Source organism: Aspergillus multicolor (genome assembly GCF_047715735.1).
Source record: "Aspergillus multicolor strain CBS 133.54 unplaced genomic scaffold BDW74scaffold_11, whole genome shotgun sequence".
NCBI classification, from domain to species: Eukaryota; Fungi; Ascomycota; class Eurotiomycetes; order Eurotiales; family Aspergillaceae; genus Aspergillus; species Aspergillus multicolor.
The window spans coordinates 103,699-123,963 of NW_027395962.1; the positions used below are offsets into that span (position 1 = coordinate 103,699).

A 20,265-nucleotide genomic window follows, 5' to 3' on the forward strand; every position below is an offset into this window, starting at 1 on the left:
TGAACATGCGAGAGTTTGTAGCAAGGGCTCTCGACCAGGGTTATGGCAGGGAAAAGATACGGTACAATTGACACAAGGAGAAGGACAAGTGGGTGAAATGTTGAGCGGAAGGACAACAAAAATAAAGCCGGGGAACTTTTAGCTTGACGATCCTTTAAGGGGCCAACAAATCAACACCTGCAGCCCGGTCTCCACATCAAGCAGGATCACTTGCAGGCCTAAGCACGCTTGCTGACAGGGTCTCTATAAGCGGTTTACGTCGTATATTTTGTCTAGATTGGAAAATATATAATGTATGTGAATCGTGAGTTGATATCAAGTATTAGGTTTGTATTTAATAGTAGCGAGAAAGCCAATATTTAAAGTATAATTAAAAATATGATTGAAATGAGTGACAATAAGAGCTTAACAGCAAACAATAAACAACATGTACAGGCAAGTAAAAGAACTTACCGGGGGTGCTCCTGAGTATGGTCGGCAGTAGGTACATCGGACAGTCCTTCATCACCGTCATCAACACTCAACTGCGCCAACATCTGCTGTATATCCGGCAATGTTGCATCGCGCTCCTCCACACTCAACCCCTCCAACATCTCCTGTAAACTGTCAACGGCGGGATCTGGACGTTGGTCAAATATTCTCCAAAATAGCTCAGACCAATGATGCAAATGGCGTGGATCATCACGTTTAAACGGCCTAACCATTTCAAGCTCGACACCAGTGAGAACCGACTTCGCAATGCCAGGCCCCTTCCACACCTGCGCTTTGTTCAAACCGTCCGTTAAATCCGCAAAGAATATCGTCCACCCCATAGACGGCTCGCCAACACTGGGCGCATCCGTATCTGTACGTGCCATCTCCTCGTGGATGTCGTCCCAGGTCACGGGTCTGAACAAGCGGAATTCCCCTGGGTTTGGCCACACGAAGACCAGGGCGGGGATTTCGATACAAGACGTGAGCTCGCCCATCACAATAGCACGCAGGAATTTGTTGCCGTTGTTCATTGCGAAGCCCCAGCAGGCCTCGCCTTTAACCGGCCTGCGCTCTCTGGTTATGAGGCCGACATCGATGCCTGGTGGGAGTTTGTCGACGTCGGACTGGGAAATAGTGTAAGGCATCTTGGTGACTTGGTGAGGGATTCCGAGGTTGTTGAAACTACGTTTGGAAGACCTGCGTGGATAACAAATCCAGTCCAAATGAGGTACTGTGGGTAGTATTTATGTGCGATTGTTTCTTTGTAGTTATTTCGGAGAACAATGCTTGTTGTTAACGTTAGACAAAGGAGGACGCTCACGCTGCCTGGTCTTCTTTTCTCATTCTTTTCAAATAAAGACTCCGCAGATTCCATTATAAACACCACAAGATAATGGAATAAAGAAGGCAGCCAGTGTAAGAGACGAATGGTTTCATTAAACGTGCCCAGACCTATTCCACCAACCTTAGCTGCCGGCGGTTGACGAGAAGACAGTGTGAACCCAATTACGGTTGCAATGGTAACCCTTTAACTCGAACGCTGAGATACTTATTTCCTGAATGACGTATATCGTGGACGTGCTGCAGGCAGCATAGCGAATGTCATCTCCTGGATGGTACAATGTTGAGGACCATAATGGCATCAATGCAATCAGGTGATTTTCTGTCATCTCCGCGCGCACATCATATGCTGGCGTCTCTAAATGCAGTTTATGTCGTATATTTCGTCTAGATTGAATAGTATATAGTGTACGTGAACCATAAACATGATGTTGACCGTCGACTCCTGCCCTCTACTCCCGATACACCGATGACGAAGCCGCTGGAAGATGTGGGAAGAGAAAAATACAAAGTATGAGCAGTATAGCAAAGCCCAACGATTTAAGCGCCGCGTTGAATATTCGTGGACATGAGTGTGATCTTCTTGTTCTTCTTCCCTTTCTTCTTTGCCTGTGAGGGGTTAGTGTTCTCGTCCACGGTCGTTTGGGCAATCAACTCCGACTCCTGGTGAGCAAAGAGTTCGTCCTCCCAACCTTCGCGCCAACCATCGCGTGGAGTTGGCCTCAAATGATCTGGTGGCCCTCCCGAGTGGGATGCTATAGCAGCCGTTCCCCAGACGGTGCGGGATCCTGGCGGGCTGTTTGAAAGACTAGCCAACGCACTGAAGTGAGATGAGCGAGGGGGCGAGGCTGAAGATGCCAGCTCGAGATTTGCAGCATCACTTGCCAATGGCAGGAAGTCATGGTCGGAGAATGGCCGGTCATCAGAGCTAATGCTAGGCATCTTCTGGCGGGCAGCAGCCCAACGCTTCTCGTCCTCCTCTTTCTCCGCCCTGATGCGGCTCTTTTCCTCACGAACTTCCTTGTCCTTGTGCCGCTTCCGTCGTTTACCTATTTCAGTGCTGAATTGCTCCAAAACATCTGGCGTGACAACATCTCTCCAGTCGCACTCGAGGAAATTGACCTCACAGCCTTGAGGGAGGTGGCCGAGGTATTTGACGCGTTTGCGCAGCTCGTCATCGACGATGTGGCCAGTGGTTATGTGTTCAACGCGGGGTAGGATGGTCGCAGGGAACGTGGAGTACTCGCCAAATGCAGCTTTGAGAATTCGTATGTCCAGAGGAGAGAGGTAGTAGTGGGGTAATGCTTGATAGAAAAAATATGGCTGGCCGGATGGATGAGGTGCGTTGCCGCCCTTCTTCCTATCAACGTCCCGGCCGGTCACCGGGGTTTTCTGCTTTTGATTTGTACCGTCCGTCATACTCATATTACCCAATGCCTCTGTCGTCTGAGTTAACTCAGAACTATCTGATTGCGGACCTGGTGAGGATCTGCCAGATTTTGTGGCGTGCTGGGCCGTATACATGAGCGCAACTTCTTCCGGTGGCTGTTGAAAGGTAATAGGGTCTTTCGGTGGGCGAGTGGTAGCTGACGGTAATGCTTCAGGAGGGTTCCCAATTCCCTGCAGCTTTTGCTTGGCATCATTGATAGTCGACACGGCCTTTCTCGTCCATGTCGTCTCGTCTCCAAACAGAACTTCATCTTCTTGCTCTTGCCGGCGCAAATCTTGGATTTCTGCGTCATACTGAGAAACCATGTAGTCCTCCCCTCCTTTCATAATACGAGCGTAGTCCGCAACCTCGGCAGCATGGTACCAGGGGATGTCTTCTCCAGGCGTAAGACTTTCAGCGCCATCTCTGGGTAAAGCTAGAGTACTACCCGGCTCCCTCTTAACCAGTCTTAGCACAACATCGCCGCCCTCAAGGGGAAGATCTCCTTCCTGACCGCTGAACCATCTTACGGGCCGCGTTTCCGAGATGTAAATACTGTCCCAGCAAATAGGACACTTTTTCCAGCGCGCCTTTTTCTCCGGTATTGGTTTCTCATCGTCTGTCGAGTGCATAAAACGAATTAGACAAGGCAGACAAAAGATGTGCCCACAACGTGCCATTCGTGGTGCAACGGGCGTGGACAAGCAGATTGGGCAACTGGACGACTGAGTCTGAGCAGACGCAAGAATCTGAAGAACTGAGTCCCAATCCAGGTGAACATCAGCATTAGCTGCCTGTGCATGATATGCTCGATTTGGCGTTACGATGAATCGATAGTTTGCGTGGACATAGCGAGCTTTGTCCATCGCATGATAGCCAGAACCAAGACCCCATGAGTTGTAGCGGCGCGGGTTTCGCGGCGGCGGATGGTATTCGGGTCGCGGTGGGAGAGAAAAGTTCATGAGATGGGTAATGGACGTTTGTCCCTTTCGGCTGGTAGCTGATCTCATGATGGTCTACATTGTCAGTCTAGTCAATTGCTACCGGGACAAAGATACCCACCGACTCGTCGATGTCATCATCCAACAACCGAGGACGCCTCTGTCGTTTGTGCTGGCTCTTTAGAGCCTGATTGTTTCGAGCGGAACCTGAGCTTCTCGATGCCAATCCCGCGCCGAAACTGCCCGAACCTCCGACACGCCTATTACCTGTATCGACCGCCGGCGCGGAGTGAAAGGTTGATGCTGAGGATTTGTTTGGTATATTCACCGCCTTGGAAGTTGTAGGGGTCTGGCCAGAGTTGGACGACATTGCTTGCGGAGCAGCACGCCGGAGAGTTGGGGGCAAAGGATTGATGAGGGGCCGAGTCCAGGGGCACAAGAGACAGCAAAACGGGACACGTCAATCGCAAAACAATATGTTCGAAGATGTCAAATATACGTGACCCCGAGGGGCGACAGGAGAGGAGAAGCACCAGAAACCTGATCCTCCTCCGGCTCGAGGCGAGAGAAGGGGAGAAAAGCGACTGAGGGGCGAGACTCGAGGTATGTCATCGAGGGCCTTGGCGGTGGGAGCCTCAGGCACGTGCGCCCGCCGCAGGCCCGAAAAAAACATCATCGCAACCCAGTTTGGGGAACTCGTCGTTCTGCCGCTGCCCGTCCGTGGTCCTTCCTCTTACCCCGTCCGCCTTCAAGAATTCGGACTTTTTTTTCTATCTCTTACTCATCGTCATCTGGTTAGTTGGCCATACACTTTGTGCTCCGCGTCTCACTTTTTCCTTTCATCCCATTGCCTCTCCCTTCCGTGCACTCTTGGTTAACACACGACCTCGTTTCCCGCCTCTAGATTTCCCGAGTCCGACTGCACCATTCACGCTACACCGTTACAAAGTACCTGCGCCGGACGGATAATGGCCGCCTAGAAGGCTCATCCTCCGCCTCGAATTTCTCTTTCAACCCTCGTATGGCTCCCATCGAGGCAACGCGTGGCTGAACTTGTCAAGACGGCTTTCTTCCGTGCTTGGACATGATGAACCATCATCTGCCCGCAATGCCCCATGGGCAGCCACCCATTCCTGCGCCTCGGCGCCAGCAGGACGTTCCCTACGGGAGTGGACCTCCCAACATGCGGTCGCCCCCGGCCTACATGGGTTATCCGCCTCAGATGAGCGGCCATCCCCCTCCGGCTGCCTACTCCCCGCAACAGTACCCCCAGTGGTATGCACCTTTTCCGCCGATGCAGATGCCGCCACGTCCACACTTCAATCCATATGCACCGGCATTTATATCGTCGTACCCCCCTTCGCAGCCTATGATGGCGCCAGCTCATATGCCGCCACAATCGCTTCCTCTGCAACCAAGAGCTTCGACCCCGTTCCAGAACCCGATGTCCCCTTCTGTTGGTCCGGCCCCTACATTTGTCCCGTCACAGGCACAGTCCCCTGTCGTTCTCCCAGTTCACACACCTAGTCCGGCTGCGTCTTCGTCTCCCGCTCCCGCGCCGGTTAATACCGTTTCGCCGCCCAAAGAGCCTTTCCGCGCTCCCGTAAGTTTCCCCAATCTTGATCTCGGTGTTAGTTACTGATGTGTAAGTAGCTTCCGTGGCTCTCAATTCCCGACAGTCCTTTCCCGGCCAGGGCTCCTCGTAAACAGCGAAAGGCCCGCAATCTACAGGCGTCGTCCCTTTCTGTGGAGCTTCCTGCCAAGGATGGACAACGTTCTTATAGTGAGGAACCGGCCAAAGCTCAGGAAACTCAGGTACAGACACCTTCTGAGCCACAGACGCCTACCATGTCGGTTGCTCCCTCTGTTGCCGATTCCACTCAGCCTACGACGCCTTCTTCCGCTGTGCCAAGCTCCTCTGCCCGTCAGACGAAGGGACCCAAAGCAGCAATCCCTGTTGTGCCGGTTGTCCCGGTCATTCCAGTGCCAAACACTCCTAGCCGTGGCAAGGCTGAAGCTGATTCTTCTGAAACTCCTAAATCGACCTCAGAAGTTTCCAGTACGCCTGCCGAGACGCCAGATGCAGCTTCAGAGCAACCGGCTGATGACAAGCTTGTAGAGCCTGTCAAGCCTGCGGCGCCAAAGTCCTGGGCGGACTTGGTCCGAAACAAAAATCTTGCTCGCAACGCAGCTAGCCAGGGCGCTTCATCCGGTGTGATTAATGGTGTCGCCAAAAGCCAGACTGTTGCGGACGTTATAGTCAATCTGGGCGATGATGTTTCTCAGTTCAGCGACAAAGTGATTTTCCTTGAACCCCGAGGTCTTGTCAACACTGGCAACATGTGCTATATGAACTCAGTGCTTCAGATTTTGGTGTCATGCGTGCCTTTTTACCAATTCCTGGAACATATTGGGAAGCGAGCGTCCCACAGTTTCCATAGTGACTTTCCTATGGTTGATGCTTTGATCATGTTCATGAAGGAGTTCCGAGTTATTGACGCCGCCCACAACGAAGAACAGCTGCGGATGAGGCTCAAAGCCAGCGAACTCGAGCAGTACGGAGAAGCCTTCGTCCCAGAGTTTGTATACGAAGTCATTCGCCAACTACCGCGTTTCCGAGACATGCGACGTGGTCACCAACAGGATGCACAGGAGTTCCTGGGTTTCCTTCTGGAAGAAATGCATGAGGAGTGTGCTCGTGCTGCCAGTGCCAAGTCATCTACAGAATCCGCTTCTGAGAATGAGAATGGCGATGGATGGCTGGAAGTTGGCCACAAACAAAAGCCTGCCGTCACACGGTCGTCTGGCCACATTGCATCGGAATCCCCAATCACAAAGATCTTTGGCGGCAAGATTCGGTCTGAGTTCCGCGTGCCTGGCAACAAGGCTTCTGTCACTCTCGAGCCGTACCAACCGTTGCAACTTGATATTGGTGCTCCGGATATTAACAACATTGTGGACGCACTCAAGGGTCTGACCAAGCCAGAAAGCATTCAAGGCGATTTCAATTCTTCCCGCGGCCCGAATGTGACCGCAACTAAGCAGGTTTTTATTGAGAGCCTGCCTCCTGTCCTCATCCTTCACCTCAAGCGGTTCCAGTACGATAGTGTCACCCATGGCACGCAGAAGATCTGGAAAAAGATTGGGTACCCTCTCGACCTAGAAATTCCCCGCGAAGTGTTTCCGCCTCATAGACGCAACGTCATGATGGCTCAGGGCGGACTTCCTAAATACCGACTTACTGGTGTTATCTACCATCACGGCAAGAATGCCAGCGGTGGCCATTATACCGTTGATGTTCGCCGCCAGGAGGGCCGCGAATGGATCCGCCTGGACGACACTGTCATCCGTCGGATCAAGGCTGAAGACGTAGCGGAAGCCGGTGGGGAAGAAGACCCGAAGGTGCTGGCCGCGGCCTTGGAGCAGCACAAGCGTGACAAAGACCCGAAGAATATCTATGAAAATATTGATCAGGGCGATCAGTCTGACGATGAGCGTGGCTGGAGCCAGGTTAACGGCACCGGTTCTGGCCACTCGAGCAAGAAATCAACATCCGCCATCAACGGCACACCCAATCAGTCCAACACATCGTCTGGCGTTCGTACCCCGCTAGGACGGTATGGAACCCGCGACAACAAGGTGGCATATCTACTGTTCTACGAGCGCATCCCATGAGTCAACTAACCGTTCAACCGAACGTGCTCGAAGTCGTTACGGCAAAAGGGCGATCGCCCAAACCATCAATTCCATCGTCAATATCATTTACCCTCCTCTCGTGCAATGTAGTCAGTTGCCCGAAAATACATTCGATCGTACATGAACCTACCCATCACCCGACCTGATAACATCAGACTTCGAAAATGAGAACCAGTCTCGTCGGATGTTGTTCTATTTCATCCCATCACCAACCTCGCTATTTGTTCCATTCCCTATTTTTGATGGTTATCTGAACTATCCTGTCTTTGCTTACTTCACGTCTTGTCCTCATGTGTTACCTTTTATGGTAGCTGCTTGCTATCTTGTTCATTTACGCCATCTACCGTCCATTTGGTGTGCTCCCTTGTCTCTGTTTTCGATGCCGTGTCTGGTGGATGCGGATGCCGCTCTGATATATACCCGATTTTCCTCGCATAGCCCTTTGGTTTACCCCGCTTGCGGCAGTTTGTATCTGCTTCTGCCGCAACTGGGACGGGATTATAACGACCTGCATGAATTTCCTTTCATAGATGTGCGTGTTATCAAGAGCGTGGTTGTTGTTGATGTGTTGTTGCTGTTGCTGTGTCGTCGGTCTTGCGAGACGGATCATCGCTACTTGGAATGTGTACCTACGTGTTGGGTGTCAGGAGGCGGTCATGGTTATGGTTTTCTATGCTTATATTAATGGTGGGCCTTGGCCTGGTCCGGTGATGGTAACTGGGGACCGGGAGGGGGTTGGCTGAGCGGAGGAAAGAGTATATGAGGGGATGTGAGGTACAAAAGCTTGCTTAAATAAAACACTTCACCTAGTTTTCTTGCTCTGTAGTATCATATAGTTGTGGCGGATTAGTGTGGCAGAAGACTGCAGGGGCCGTGGCCATAGCCTTCAGCTATCCTTCCCCTCCTCTAGTGCACCTGCAGCTCTTCGCTTCTCCAACTTCTACTTCAACCTTGCTCCCAACAATGTCCACAAAGCTAGATCAGCTTACACAGGACAAGAGTCTGGCACTGAACTCTCAAGACACAGAAATTTACATCCACCCCGCCCTATCCCAAACCGAGCTCCCTCAGAAAGGCCGCGCACTGGTCGTGGCGGCCCCAGTCCCCGCGGGAACAATGCTAATTGCCGACACACCGTACGCTCTGATTCCAATAGTCCCACCCGATAGGAAGGAAGAGGGTATTATATGCAGCAATCTAATCTGTCGCGCACGAGTCCCTCAAGACGGAAACGCAGTTTACTGTCCTAGGGCTTGCATGAGTGCTGTCCTCTGGTGCAACGCGCATTGCTGGGACATAGACCAAGCAAGACACAACTTTGAGTGCGCCTGGCTAGACACATATGGAAACAGGATTCGGCAGAAGGAAGGCCAAAGTGATTTCGTCCTCTTGTGGGTTGTTGTGAGGATGCTGGCTGCGAGGGTTCTTGAGCTGAATGCTACCGCTGAAATCGACCATTATCAGAAGAAACGAGAAGAATACTCAAGCTTCCCCTGGGAAGACCGCTTTGAGCGCCACTGGGTGGCTGTTGAGAGCATGCGGAGTAATCGCGAGCAATGGCCACCGACAAAAATCGAGCACTGGCGAAACCTAGTCACAGAGTATCTTAGTGACGATCAGCTCCTGCCTGGCCTCCTCCCAGCAGATGAGATGTTGAATCTCATATTCAAGGCCATTGTCAACACCTATGACCTCTATGATGTCCCTACTGGGCCTGCCAGCATTCAGCAGAAGCAGGGACCGGCGTATGGACTGGGTGTCTACCCGCGAGCCACATGGGTGAATCATTCTTGCGTGCCCAATGTACGTCTTCCTCTCCAACTATAACAGGAGACATGCTCATAGAATCTAGATCCAGCATGGGCCCGACGCCAGTGGACGCATAATCCTCACTACGATGAAGGATTTGGCTGCCGGCGAGGAGTGCTTCATTTCTTACTTCAATTTAACGGTATATACGGATCTAAAGGCGAGACAGCAGCGGACGATGGATCTTTTCACGTTCGCTTGTACGTGTGAGCGGTGTTCGAGCGAGACTGCTAATACGGAACCATATATACCGAAAGAATTACATGCTACATAAGGTTCCGAATGCTCACTAAAAAGGAGTCACTATTCACTACACGTACCCACACATTCCGTTCTTCCCTCGGCCTTCCGTGGCGTACCGGTGGGTCTGCTAGAGATGGCGAAGATTGATTGTGGATTTGGTGAGGACCTGAAGCCGGTGGGTGGTATACCGAACGATCGAGGGAGTCAAAACATCACGACTTATGCAGGTGGATAAACATCGCAGATTTGGGATCCAGCGGGTAAGAGATTGAGCTGGAATACAGCCACGTCACGAAGATCGCCTGATCGGCAGAACTATGCTCAATCCTCTCCACAGGCTGAGGGTTGAATACCTGTTTAATCCCCTCCGTCCTTCTTCTTGGCTCACTTACGCTTCGTCTCACATAAACGCATCTCGACAGGCGCACCACTATGGCATCATACAACGTTTACGTCAAGTATGAACAACTCAGGGCCTGAACCCATCCACATCCAGTTCAGTTCACCCCAGTGGATGCTAATTACCAACTGCGTTTGCAGAGATATATCAGAGACCACTACCGAAGAGTCACTCCGTGCAGCCTTTTTCCTAGTACGGCCACATCAACGCAGCAGTATCTCACATACCCAATCTCCTTGACCCAACTAGAATATACGAGACTAACGATTGCAGTACGTACGACCTGCCGATGAGGAAGATGGCATAGAGGCGAGCGGGTGCATTATTTATCCCAATGATCGTACGATAGCAGCTGCAGCCGTGGCGGGGATGAATGGGCAGGAGTCCAACCTTCTCTCTTCCTGTCTCGTCTCGTCTATGCCTTTTACTAATCGATGAACTACAGGCTTGACGGGAAGCGTGTCCGGGTTACTATGTCTAGGAATCCGTATACCTAGCGAATGCCAAAGCAGACTCATTATAATTAAGAGAACAGGCCTTCTTTCATCATGCCCGATTACGGAGCCTTCTGTACTCGCTACCTTCGAGGGCCGTACTCGAAAACCCAGTCGGGCTAGGCATACAAGCCCAATAGGAGCATCTTGGGCAAGATGTGCTTGGGGAGCCACAAAGAAGGATATGGGGAAGTGATATATAATTTTGGAACCTTAATGGTCGGCAATCAGGCAGACACTGAGATAATTAAAGCAATCATCTAGTTGAGTTTCTACATCGATCTGTCACAAATCCTACTTCGACTTGGATTCTCTCATGGGCCTAAAGGTGCGAGGCAGTATTTATCCTCCTCCACCTTTCTGCGTCCACGCTTAGGCCAATATATTACGCCAGGATAACTTGCGTCGCCAGCCTCTTCCATTTACCGTTCAGGCTTGCAGTACCAACGATTGATCCAATTGGCTGACAGCATGGGGCAGTTTGGTAGTCTTCTCCAGCCATCCTTGGCCTGTGGCTCAGCACCTGCGCAGCAGTCAATTGCCAGGGAGATATACAATGCCAGACGCAGACGCTGCTGGTCCTCATTTCCGCCGCTCGGTGGGTATTTGCTTTCTTCACATAAGCCCTAACTGCACTACACAATTTCCAAGCTAACATCATCAGCTTCATCTCCTCAATCGCCGTCACCCTCAGCCTACTAGCCTACGGCTTCCACCGCATACCTCTCACCTCCTCCACCGACAGCATCTGGACATCCGGCCTCGCAACCGTCGACATCCGCACAATCAACTGGCCCTCCAGCCTAATCATCATCACGCTCATCGCCAACACGCCCCAGCTCATTTTCTCTGCGCTCTACTTCACCCTCAACAGTATCTGAACGACTATTGCCCTGGTCACAGAATGGAACGCCTTCTCCATATCCCGTAAAGGACTCCGGGTCTCGACACACCCACACGGCCACCAGCGCACTACACATTTCCTGTCTCTGCCTTATCGATATAGCATCCCGCTCCTAGGGGTCTCGGCAATTATGCACTGGCTCATGTCGCAGAGTATCTTCCTTGTAAGGGTCCTAGTGTGAAACTCGCATCTCGACCGGTTTAGGAATCGAGATACGACAGCGATGGAGTACTCGCCGCCCGCTATTGTTGCGGGCCTGTGTGTTGGTGTGCTTCTGCCGCTGGGCGTGCTGGCATTCGGCGCTAGACGGTTCAAATCGGGTATGCCGGTTGCCGGGAGCTGTAGTCTTGCTATTGTGGCTGCTTGTCATCCTCGGGTGGAGAAGGGTGGTGATAATGAAGATGAACTGGGCATCGAATATAGACAGGTGAAGTGGGATGTTGAGCTTGAGCTTGAACTTGAGGTAAGAGAAGTAGGGCACTGCACCTTCTCTGACTCCAAGGCCCATCCGCCTGTTGATGGACCCATGTACCAATGAGTTCATAGCACCAACAGACAACCTGCACCTGGGCGTTTAACCTCAGTTCTACAAAAGCTCCTCTGTGTCTTGGCTTATGAGCCGCAATCCGGACGACCAGACCAAACCAGCGAATCCTAACCCTAACATAGGGAGAAGTAATCCTGGCCCCAATTGATAGCATTCAGCATTCACAGACGTTGCTAACAATCAATAACAAACACTCAACCACGCAAAAAGTCACAGCAGCCATTATCCCAACTCATATCCCGAGAAGCATCATATCCCATCCCCATCTCTGTATCGTCCTTTTCCACCCCGAATAGCCCACCTACCCCCCGCAGTTCGGATCACACGCCTCCAAACACGCCTCGTACACCTCCTGGCCATCTCCAAACGGGCACCCCGCCTGACAAGCAATGTAGCAGTAGGGAAGAAGGGTCGGGACTCCCTAGGGTGCAGTAGCAGGGTTAGGGTCTGTTGTAGCTGTGGTTGCTGGGGCGGCCAGTGTAGTGGGTACGGCCATGGCGATGGCTAGCAAGGTGGTCATGGGCTTCATGGTGCGCTGGACTGGGCTGATTAGTTAGTGAGCTCGTGGAAAGGCATGCGTGAGAGGAGCTTGGCTTGGCTTACATGGAGACACGGAACAGTGCGAAACGGGCAGGGTTGAATGGGATGGGGATGCGACGGGGAGCTTGCAGTCCGGGAATCTGGGGTGCAGGTGCAATTTATAGTCTTGCTTGGACGCTGTTATGGAGGCTTGATGCCGGCCCAGCCAGTAAGATTACATTCACAAGAGTACCAATAATGTTGGTGCACGCATGGATCGGGGCTGACAGTGGACACCAGAGCAAGATCGGCACAGGCAGAAAGAACGCTGGGGCGCTGAAGACGCAAAACAAGAGTGGACAGTGGCTAGTCGTGGTTGGAACGGGACCATGCAGCTGGACTTGGATAATGTTTCTCAGCAAAAAAGCAGACTAGATGGTTCAGACTCCGGGTGGTGTTGAAGAGAAGTGGTGTTGAAGAGAACCTTGGAAGAAACCGTCAGAAGAAGAGATCTTCCCCAAGCCCGGGGTTAGTGATCAGCACGATTTAGTGGATGGAACACCTCAAACAGATACTCCGTTCTCCGTAGACCGGCGGTGTGATGCTGTGATGCAGAGCACTGAGATTAGGTAAATGATGAGAGCGCTATAACCTCACTATTGACATGATCTACGCCTGGATCTGTGACCTTAGTCCACCGCCAACTTCTTGTACTTCGTGAGACATTGACGATGCGGGATATCGTCCGTCGTCCACTAACTATATTGCCTATGTAAAGAGATCGCAAATATGTATGCTTAGAGATGGTAGATGCCCTCGCGTGTCTCCAAGAGCACACTCCATCATATCCCCTTTTACCTTCTCTGGTCCCACCATAGAGCACCTCTCGAGTCCAATAGGCTAAAATGCCACCACAAGACCAAATGGCACATCAACTTCAAAGCCCATCAGCAAGCAGCTACTCACTCCTCGCAGATTCCGCCTTTGTCTCCGTCTTTAGCACCAGATTCACGGGCCTAGCAGGCTCCTCCCCGGCACCCGATCCAATCCTAGCATCAGATGACGGCGAGGCGGAACGAATAACGCTCCGTCCAATCTGGAACGCCACGGGCTGCGGCGTATGCGAGCGACTCGCAGTAGTAGGAAGGGAACTATCATGTCTCCTCGTGCGGCGACTCGTAGTCTCAACATGGTCGTGTGTTGCCGTGCTGTGCGTGTGTCGGTTACTGGTTAGCGGGATCGGTTCATCGTTGGTGCTGGTGCTGATAGCCTGTGATATCGTGCGTGGCAGGTGATAGCCAGCTTTCGCGAACGGGATGGAGAGACCGTGCACGACTATGCTGCAGATGACGAGGAACCAGACGACGACTTCGATAGTGTCGGAGACGTGCTGAGCGTCGGCGCGGACTTCCCCGTTGACAGTGATCTTGTTCAGGTACTCCCTGCTTACGGAGAGGTAGAAGATAGCACCGACACCAATAGGACCGAAAAAGCCTACGAATGTGGTCTGAAAGAGACTCTCGATCTGGTCGATATACTTGTGCATGGCGAAGATTATAGGCATGCGCCGAACGAGTAGAATCAGGATCCCTAGGGGAATCAGGCGGTATATGGGGATGACGTTGTTTTCCAAAAAGAGGTGCCAGGGACAGACTGCGCCGAACCACATGAAGACTGCCAAGTTGAGGAGCATATCGATGGTTGGTTGGAGCGAGTCGTCCATTGTCTCGAGCCGGAACCAGTCACTGGTTGGTTAGCTTGACAACGACAAGAAGTTTGGGGAGCTTACTCTTGTGTAAATACATTTCCTGCAACGAAGCACGCCAGCAGGTCATCTGTTCCAATCAATCCGCAGGTTCCAACGATGAAAAGCTATACGCGGTCAGTTTCAGTCAGCTTCGCTAGCAGTTTCAGATGCTTACCGCAAGAGCGATCGCGAACACTAGGAAGCTCTCCCGATCCACGTAGTGCTTTTCCTCTGCCCAATGTAGCAGCTCTCTAGAAACCCAACCAACAGTGACCCCGTACCCAACGCTCAGAAGAATAGTGTAAGCCCATGTCTCATAGAACCACAAGCCCATAGCTTTCCCTGCACCTCCGCTAAACCCCTCACCGCCCATACCAGTATACTGGATGAGATAAAGCGCAAAGAAGAGAAACGGATATCCCAACCCATCATTCGCGCCGGACTCAGCAATAATAATCCGCTGCAACGGCTGAGGAACATTCTTATCCGCAAACTTGCCCTTGACGATCGAGTTCGAGAGCACAGGATCAGTCGGTGTAACACAGGCTCCAACGGCAAGGGCATGCAGGAATGAAAACTTCGGAACAAGGGCCCAGATCACAAGAGCGCTGCACATCCACATGGCGGCCATTCCAGGCCCAAGCAGCAGCGACAGGCTCTTCCATTCCAGCTGCAGGTACCGCTTCGGCAGCTGCACGCCGGCTAGGACGAGTTGGACGCCGAGAACCAATCTGGTGAAACACAGCGTGATCTGGTCTAGATTCTGGTCCGTGCCAAGCGCGTAATCCAGCGGTCGGATGAAATTGGCCGCATGCGGGGAGAATGCGACTCCGGCCAGGAGCGAGATCACTGTCTAGTCAGTGATGGAGGTAATAAGATTGGAAATTGGGATACGAACAAGCTTCGGAGAGATAAAATCTCTCTTTGAACAGGTACGAGACCAGGCCGAAGATGGAGATGAAGCCTCCCAACGTCGCACAGACGATGTTAAAGTTGATCAAAGATAACGTGGGCATGGTGCACAACCCCGCAAATCGATCGGTATGTATGGATATGATACAAAACCCGAAGCTGGGAGATTAGCAGAATTCTCCGATTGATCCAGCTTCCAAGACTCACGTAAAATAAAACGGTCAGGTTACTGCAGGCGTGTGTTATTCAATCATTCTAAGGAGCCGAAGTTTCAACAGTTTGAGGACCAGACTTTGTCTCATCTGATATCTCGAGAGATAAATGGGCGACAGATCTGTAGCCAAGACGAATCTCGCTGGGAATAACGTGGTGGGTGAAAAAGTCTGGATCCCGGGCGCTGGAAACTTGGAGCTTGACCTGCTTGGCCTGCTTGGCCTGCTTGGCCCTGGATGACTCAACCGAGAAGTCCGAGGAGATACCTAGCCGCGATGGGTCAAAACTTGTAGTTTTCATTACAATGACGCTTGTAGATAAATGCTAAAAGATATTCCGTATAATCGCTTATTATGCAGTCCCATTTCTACTTGGTCAGAATTCTCATCATATGCCCAGCTCCGACGCTCCCCTTTGCGCTCCATTCACCGCGAGACGATCAGCTGCTTCATTTCCAGGATCCGCAGCATGTCCCTTGACCCATTCGAACAGAGTCTTGACTCGGAGGTCCGCACGCTCTTCAATCTTACTTAAGATAGACTCGACAAGGTCCTTGTTTTCCACCGGCTTTTTGTCCGCCGTCAGCCAGTTATTGCTCCGCCACTTCTGAAACCACAAGGTCACGCAGTTGATCGCATACTGACTGTCAGTGACAATGGTCACATCTCGGTGTCGGGGAGCGATGTCGAGAGCGCGCAAGATCGCTGTGAGCTCGGCGCGTTGGTTTGTTTGACGGCTGCCTTTGAGAGGCTCTGAGACGTTTCTGCTGGGAGAATGCTCGTCAGTAGGTATTCACTTTTGCCATCTAAGAGAGACAAACCGTGAGTCGCCGGGTCCAAAGTATACCCCAACACCGGCCATTGCTTGCACCCTTCCATTCTTCAATGAGCTACCATCAGTGTAGATACGAAGCATTCCAGGTGGCCCTTTCGGCTGGGTCTTGGTAGCAGCCTTTTGCTCGTCTGTTTTGTAAACAACCTTGCCAGTCTTCGGATCGAGCAAGACGTTCGGATCAAACCCATCCTCCGCACCGGGGGGTAAAGGCCCCTCGCCCGGCTGAAATGAGGTCCCTTGCTGATCCTTCGGAGCATCGCTAGTCAAGCCCGGCGCCCCGGGCAGCTTTGTGTCTGTAGATGAAGCGAACTGAACAAATTCCCCGCCGAGTTTCACAAATTCTTCCGCCTCCTCTCTGGTGGAAAACTTCTTGTAGCGAGGCTTCTGAAAACCTCTTATCTGATCTTGCGCATTGGCCCAGTTTGTGTAGACCCCGGGTTTGTGTCCTCGTTGGATCGCGTAGAATCTCGTCGGCTCCGCGCTTAGCGGCGACGCGCCCCGCGACGCCGGAGGTTTGGCGCCGGTTAGAAATGCATTCGCCTCTTCGATGCTCGGAAATCCCTGGACTAATGAAAACAAAAAGTTAATTGACTGGTCTTCGGACATTGAAACCAAAAGATGTTTCTCCGCCAAGATCACTCACAGACTGCGCCTTTGAAGCCCGTCACCTGGGCCAAACAGTCCTTCCACTCATAGTAGATTCCCGGCTGATATCCCGCTTTAACCGCATAGTATTTCCCAGCAGAACCTCGCTTGCGTTTGGTGCCAGCAGCCACGGGCGGCGACTTTGATTTTGTGGCGGCGGGACCTGGCGTCGGAGAAGGTGTGGGCTCGTTCATGTTGCGCGGGGAGGGTAAGGCGGAGAGAGTATTCTCGACCGTGATCAAGGATAAGGACGGAGACGAGAACGCAACGGGAGGTAAAGCTGGAAGAGAAGTCGGTCTTGGTCGGGTCGTGTGAGAGTTTTCAAGGGCGAATCGAGGGATAGGAAGATTTCCTGTCCTGCAGCTGAAAAAGGAACCCCTGGGTCCCAGCTGCGGCAAGCTATGCGGACGCGTCGTGGAAGATGGGATAGAAGGATTGGAGTCGTCGCTGGAATCAGGAAGAGGGGAGTCTGGTGTCTGTGGTAGATTGAGAAAGAGCGCTGCAGAAAAGTCGGGGCGGAGGGGTGGAGGTGCGCCCTGGGGTCCCGGCTTGGGGGGGTGGTCTGTGGATTCGGATTTGCGGTCAGTTGACTGGGAGTGCACAACATGGACAGAGACCAGAGCCTACCTTGTGTACAATCCAGGAGCTTATCCAAGTCCATTCTATTCAGTTTTGCGATCTTGAAGTTACTGGAGTCTAGTATCTCTGATCCATTGTTAGTGTGCAGTGTATATATCTCTGCCAACCCCTCTTCTCTGCCGTTGCTTCCCCCCTTTCCCCCAACGCTCGTCGCTCGGATCCTTTGTCCATTCTATTGTGTGTTTATTGCCTTGTATCGCGTTTATTGTATCAGAGACGTTCTTGGATGACTATCTAGACATATTCAGTCTATACCAACGCTTAAGATTATCTTCAAGCCCTAATGTCATGTTCAGCCGTTTCTGAATTCCCACTGAAGTTCAGCCCGATTAGCAGGAGACATCCAAGAGACAAATACTCAAAGTGTGCTAACTCGTCCTGTTATATTGAGAAAGTGGAATTCGTCTTAATAGTCAGAATTACTACATGTCATGCTTGACGCAGAATGGAAAGGGTAAGGTGCACTCTCTGGCATGGCCCGGACAAGAAGAGCACTTTATTTGGGAATATCATTGTCACCAAAGGTCTCTACTTGAAGTATTTAGACAATACACACCTGTTGTTTTGGTTGCTAACTATTGTGGCTTTGAGCAGTTTGACTGCTGCGTTTGCAACAAGAGGTCATAGAAACAGCCATGGAGCAAACCATCCTAGGCCGGAATACCACGAAGTTGATGCCACGAAGTTTCAAAGACCTAGCTACTAGCAACACAAGAAAACACTGTAGGTCTCAGATCTGACCTCTCAATTCCACGAGCAAATTCCGGGGCATCGGCCGAGAGGATGGAGGTGGAAGTGATGGTTGAGTCCATTCACGACATCATCACGCAGGATGCTCATTTCACCCCTGCTTTTATTACCAAAGCACAGAAACTGAGCAGTAGAACAGGTGTCTGAGGGGCTTCAACACTCACTTGCCAGTGCTTCATTCTTCCCATCTTGACTGTTGGAGTAAGACAGCGCTACCTGAAGCATCTTGAGCTTGCTGGCAATTATCTCAGTGAACAAGCCTAGTCAAGCTATCAACACGGAATTTCAAGCCATCAGCTCGCCTGCAGAAAGATTCACAGTGTTCTCTTGGTTGACTCTGCAGAACACTGGCTACCCGATCCTGAGATTGAGAACAGTCAAGTCAGTATAGATTTCTGTCTGCATCCATACTTGACAGTCCATGTCCAGAAAATATAAAGAACTAACGCTACTGCATCGAAGGATGTCATTCTCACCTACGAACACATGCGTCAGACCGGACGGCTATACCAACATGGAGCGCTACTCAAAGGAAGAAACACACATCAAGCGCAAGCGCGAAGAGTCTCCGTTTCTCGACACAATCAACCCCTCTCTCCTCATGAAGAGGCCAAAGACAGACCCTGAGATAAGCCTCATGGATCTCCCATACGCCAGTCCTACCCCTACGGTCGATACCCCAAAATCTGGGCCAGAGCCCGATCTGAACCTAATGGCTCTCCCGTCTACTGGCCCTACCAGCGTCAACGAAGTTGATTATATGCGTGGTCTTATGACGAAGCTGGAGCCGGAGCCGGAGCCTGAAGCTGACACCGACCTCATGACCTTTTTGTACAATGGCCTTGACGCCCTCGACGCCTCAAAAGTGAAATTCGACCCAGGCGATGTGGACGACGCAGACTCCACTCCCGGTCCCGAAGATAGCATGGTCGATCTCGTGGCAATCAGCCGCAACACTCCCCGTCCGCCTACCGGCCGCGCCTCAAACCCCCTCTCCCCAGCAAATTGGAAGGTCCTCCTCGGAGACGAGAAGATCCTGGCTGAGAGGCTCTGGGCTACCATGCTCATCCATAATGTGGACGGGGTCAAGGATCTCCTCCAAGAGGGAGCTACGCCCATGACATCCACCCAATTCGGCGGCCATGCCATTGATATGGCTGTGAGAATGGAGAACGCGGCCATGGTTCGTGCTCTCCTTCCGAACCGCGAGGCCCTGCGCAAGTACGGACTTCGCGCCCTTCTCATTGCGGCGAGCAACAACTCCATGGAGATTATGACTGCGCTGTTGAACATGGGCATGCGCGAACTCCTTGCTGCAGATGAGACCGCGAAGATGATTGTCTACGGCCATACCTGCAAGCATGGGACCCCGGAGATGATTGATACCCTGAGCGCGCAGGGACCGTGGTTTAGTTGGCAGGCATACTGGCACTGGTGCCTCCGCCTCTCCGACGAGACGAAGAACGGCGCAAACGGAAACAAGGTCTGGGAACTCAAGGAGGAGTATATGGAGGTATACCCATCCCCTCCCATCCAATTCTAACCTCACAACACAAGATGAATCTGAGCTAACCTCTTCAGCGCGAGATGAACAAGAGGCCCCTCATGCACAGAAACGACTTTATCGACACCTGGCCCGAAGCGCAGGAGCTCCCGGCCCTGCACAAGGTCATGCGCCTTCACTGCAACGCCAACCCAGACAACAACATCGACGACCTGTACTGGACCGAGTACTACAACCCGACCAAGTACCTGAACCCCGCGAAGCGCGCGCCGACCGAGTACGTCCGCCGCCGCACCGGTATCTGGGATATGTGATTTGTTCTAGGGGATGTACATTCATGCATTGGGATTGCGTCTGGTGCTTCACACGCTTATTCATTATACTGAGATGGAGAGCAATGAACCTACGATGTGGCATATGATTTGAGGAATCTAACGACTTCGTACTTGCCTGGTACTGTATGATATCGGTCTATGGATTGAGGAGGGATGAGTGCATTGGGATATGTGGTTGAATGCATGTTATCGAGGATGAGTTGTGCTTAACTATTTTCGAAGAGATCTAATAAGGCTCAAATACAGGAGGCTTGCCATTTAAATTCTCTTTGATTTCGAGACGGAAAGAAAGTAAGGTAGAATTCGAGCGTTTGCTGCCTTGACTGATCTTGTTAGCTTGCAGCCAAAAACGCTCAGCTTCTCTCATTTCCATTTCACATTGCCGGTCCC

General features: G+C 51.8%; 9 protein-coding genes across 9 annotated transcripts; 6 read left to right on the forward strand and 3 right to left on the reverse strand.

Moving 5' to 3' along the window:
- Positions 1 to 1,748: 1,748 nt before the first annotated feature.
- Positions 1,749 to 4,225, reverse strand: BDW74DRAFT_15796 (RING-type E3 ubiquitin transferase MAG2). The gene is made up of 2 exons (XM_073725228.1): positions 3,806 to 4,225; positions 1,749 to 3,759 (listed from the first exon to the last, which is right to left on the reverse strand). Exons 1-2 carry the CDS (start codon positions 4,052 to 4,054, stop codon positions 1,855 to 1,857), a joined length of 2,154 nt encoding a protein of 717 aa, XP_073584086.1. The 5' UTR covers positions 4,055 to 4,225; the 3' UTR covers positions 1,749 to 1,854.
- A 181-nt stretch (positions 4,226 to 4,406) lies between these two features.
- Positions 4,407 to 7,462, forward strand: BDW74DRAFT_15807 (mRNA-binding ubiquitin-specific protease UBP3). The gene is made up of 2 exons (XM_073725250.1): positions 4,407 to 5,287; positions 5,338 to 7,462. Exons 1-2 carry the CDS (start codon positions 4,769 to 4,771, stop codon positions 7,357 to 7,359), a joined length of 2,541 nt encoding a protein of 846 aa, XP_073584087.1. The 5' UTR covers positions 4,407 to 4,768; the 3' UTR covers positions 7,360 to 7,462.
- On the forward strand, positions 7,463 to 8,186 carry BDW74DRAFT_15805 (uncharacterized protein). Its single transcript, XM_073725247.1, has one exon. The coding sequence runs from the start codon at positions 7,565 to 7,567 to the stop codon at positions 8,063 to 8,065; it is 501 nt and encodes a 166-aa protein (XP_073584088.1). The 5' UTR covers positions 7,463 to 7,564; the 3' UTR covers positions 8,066 to 8,186.
- A 157-nt stretch (positions 8,187 to 8,343) lies between these two features.
- BDW74DRAFT_177737 (uncharacterized protein) lies at positions 8,344 to 11,207 on the forward strand (the record flags this gene model as incomplete). The annotated part of the gene is made up of 3 exons (XM_073728972.1): positions 8,344 to 9,183; positions 9,233 to 9,381; positions 10,991 to 11,207. 3 exons carry the CDS (start codon positions 8,344 to 8,346, stop codon positions 11,205 to 11,207), a joined length of 1,206 nt encoding a protein of 401 aa, XP_073584089.1.
- A 246-nt stretch (positions 11,208 to 11,453) lies between these two features.
- Positions 11,454 to 11,768, forward strand: BDW74DRAFT_177738 (uncharacterized protein; the record flags this gene model as incomplete). The annotated part of the gene is made up of 1 exon (XM_073728973.1): positions 11,454 to 11,768. The coding sequence occupies one exon, from the start codon at positions 11,454 to 11,456 to the stop codon at positions 11,766 to 11,768; it is 315 nt and encodes a 104-aa protein (XP_073584090.1).
- A 1,118-nt stretch (positions 11,769 to 12,886) lies between these two features.
- Positions 12,887 to 15,321, reverse strand: BDW74DRAFT_152511 (putative Na/H antiporter; the record flags this gene model as incomplete). Its single annotated transcript, XM_073724378.1, has 5 exons — positions 15,163 to 15,321; positions 14,942 to 15,114; positions 14,219 to 14,892; positions 14,086 to 14,168; positions 12,887 to 14,041 (listed from the first exon to the last, which is right to left on the reverse strand). Coding segments are annotated over exons 2-5 (1,658 nt in total), but the record flags the coding sequence as incomplete, so codon positions are not given.
- Positions 15,322 to 15,831: 510 nt separating this feature from the next.
- On the reverse strand, positions 15,832 to 16,746 carry BDW74DRAFT_15832 (RNA-DNA hybrid ribonuclease). The gene has a single exon (XM_073725292.1). It carries the CDS (start codon positions 16,606 to 16,608, stop codon positions 15,961 to 15,963), a length of 648 nt encoding a protein of 215 aa, XP_073584092.1. The 5' UTR covers positions 16,609 to 16,746; the 3' UTR covers positions 15,832 to 15,960.
- Positions 16,747 to 17,234: 488 nt separating this feature from the next.
- Positions 17,235 to 17,631, forward strand: BDW74DRAFT_152514 (uncharacterized protein). Its single transcript, XM_073724379.1, has one exon. The coding sequence runs from the start codon at positions 17,253 to 17,255 to the stop codon at positions 17,514 to 17,516; it is 264 nt and encodes an 87-aa protein (XP_073584093.1). The 5' UTR covers positions 17,235 to 17,252; the 3' UTR covers positions 17,517 to 17,631.
- A 919-nt stretch (positions 17,632 to 18,550) lies between these two features.
- BDW74DRAFT_177740 (uncharacterized protein) lies at positions 18,551 to 19,854 on the forward strand (the record flags this gene model as incomplete). The annotated part of the gene is made up of 2 exons (XM_073728974.1): positions 18,551 to 19,549; positions 19,618 to 19,854. 2 exons carry the CDS (start codon positions 18,551 to 18,553, stop codon positions 19,852 to 19,854), a joined length of 1,236 nt encoding a protein of 411 aa, XP_073584094.1.
- Positions 19,855 to 20,265: the final 411 nt, after the last annotated feature.

Excerpts from the sequence above, each read along its gene's own strand:
- BDW74DRAFT_152514 (XM_073724379.1), top strand. The coding sequence starts at position 17,253 with ATGGACAGAGACCAGAGCCTACCTTGTGTACAATCCAGGAGCTTATCC.
- BDW74DRAFT_15805 (XM_073725247.1), top strand. The coding sequence starts at position 7,565 with ATGTTGTTCTATTTCATCCCATCACCAACCTCGCTATTTGTTCCATTC.
- BDW74DRAFT_15807 (XM_073725250.1), top strand. The coding sequence starts at position 4,769 with ATGATGAACCATCATCTGCCCGCAATGCCCCATGGGCAGCCACCCATT. Across the intron at positions 5,288-5,337 it reads AAGAGCCTTTCCGCGCTCCC|CTTCCGTGGCTCTCAATTCC; the intron begins GTAAGTTTCCCC and ends ATGTGTAAGTAG.
- BDW74DRAFT_15832 (XM_073725292.1), bottom strand. The coding sequence starts at position 16,608 with ATGTCCGAAGACCAGTCAATTAACTTTTTGTTTTCATTAGTCCAGGGA.
- BDW74DRAFT_15796 (XM_073725228.1), bottom strand. The coding sequence starts at position 4,054 with ATGTCGTCCAACTCTGGCCAGACCCCTACAACTTCCAAGGCGGTGAAT. Across the intron at positions 3,760-3,805 it reads ATGATGACATCGACGAGTCG|ACCATCATGAGATCAGCTAC; the intron begins GTGGGTATCTTT and ends CTGACAATGTAG.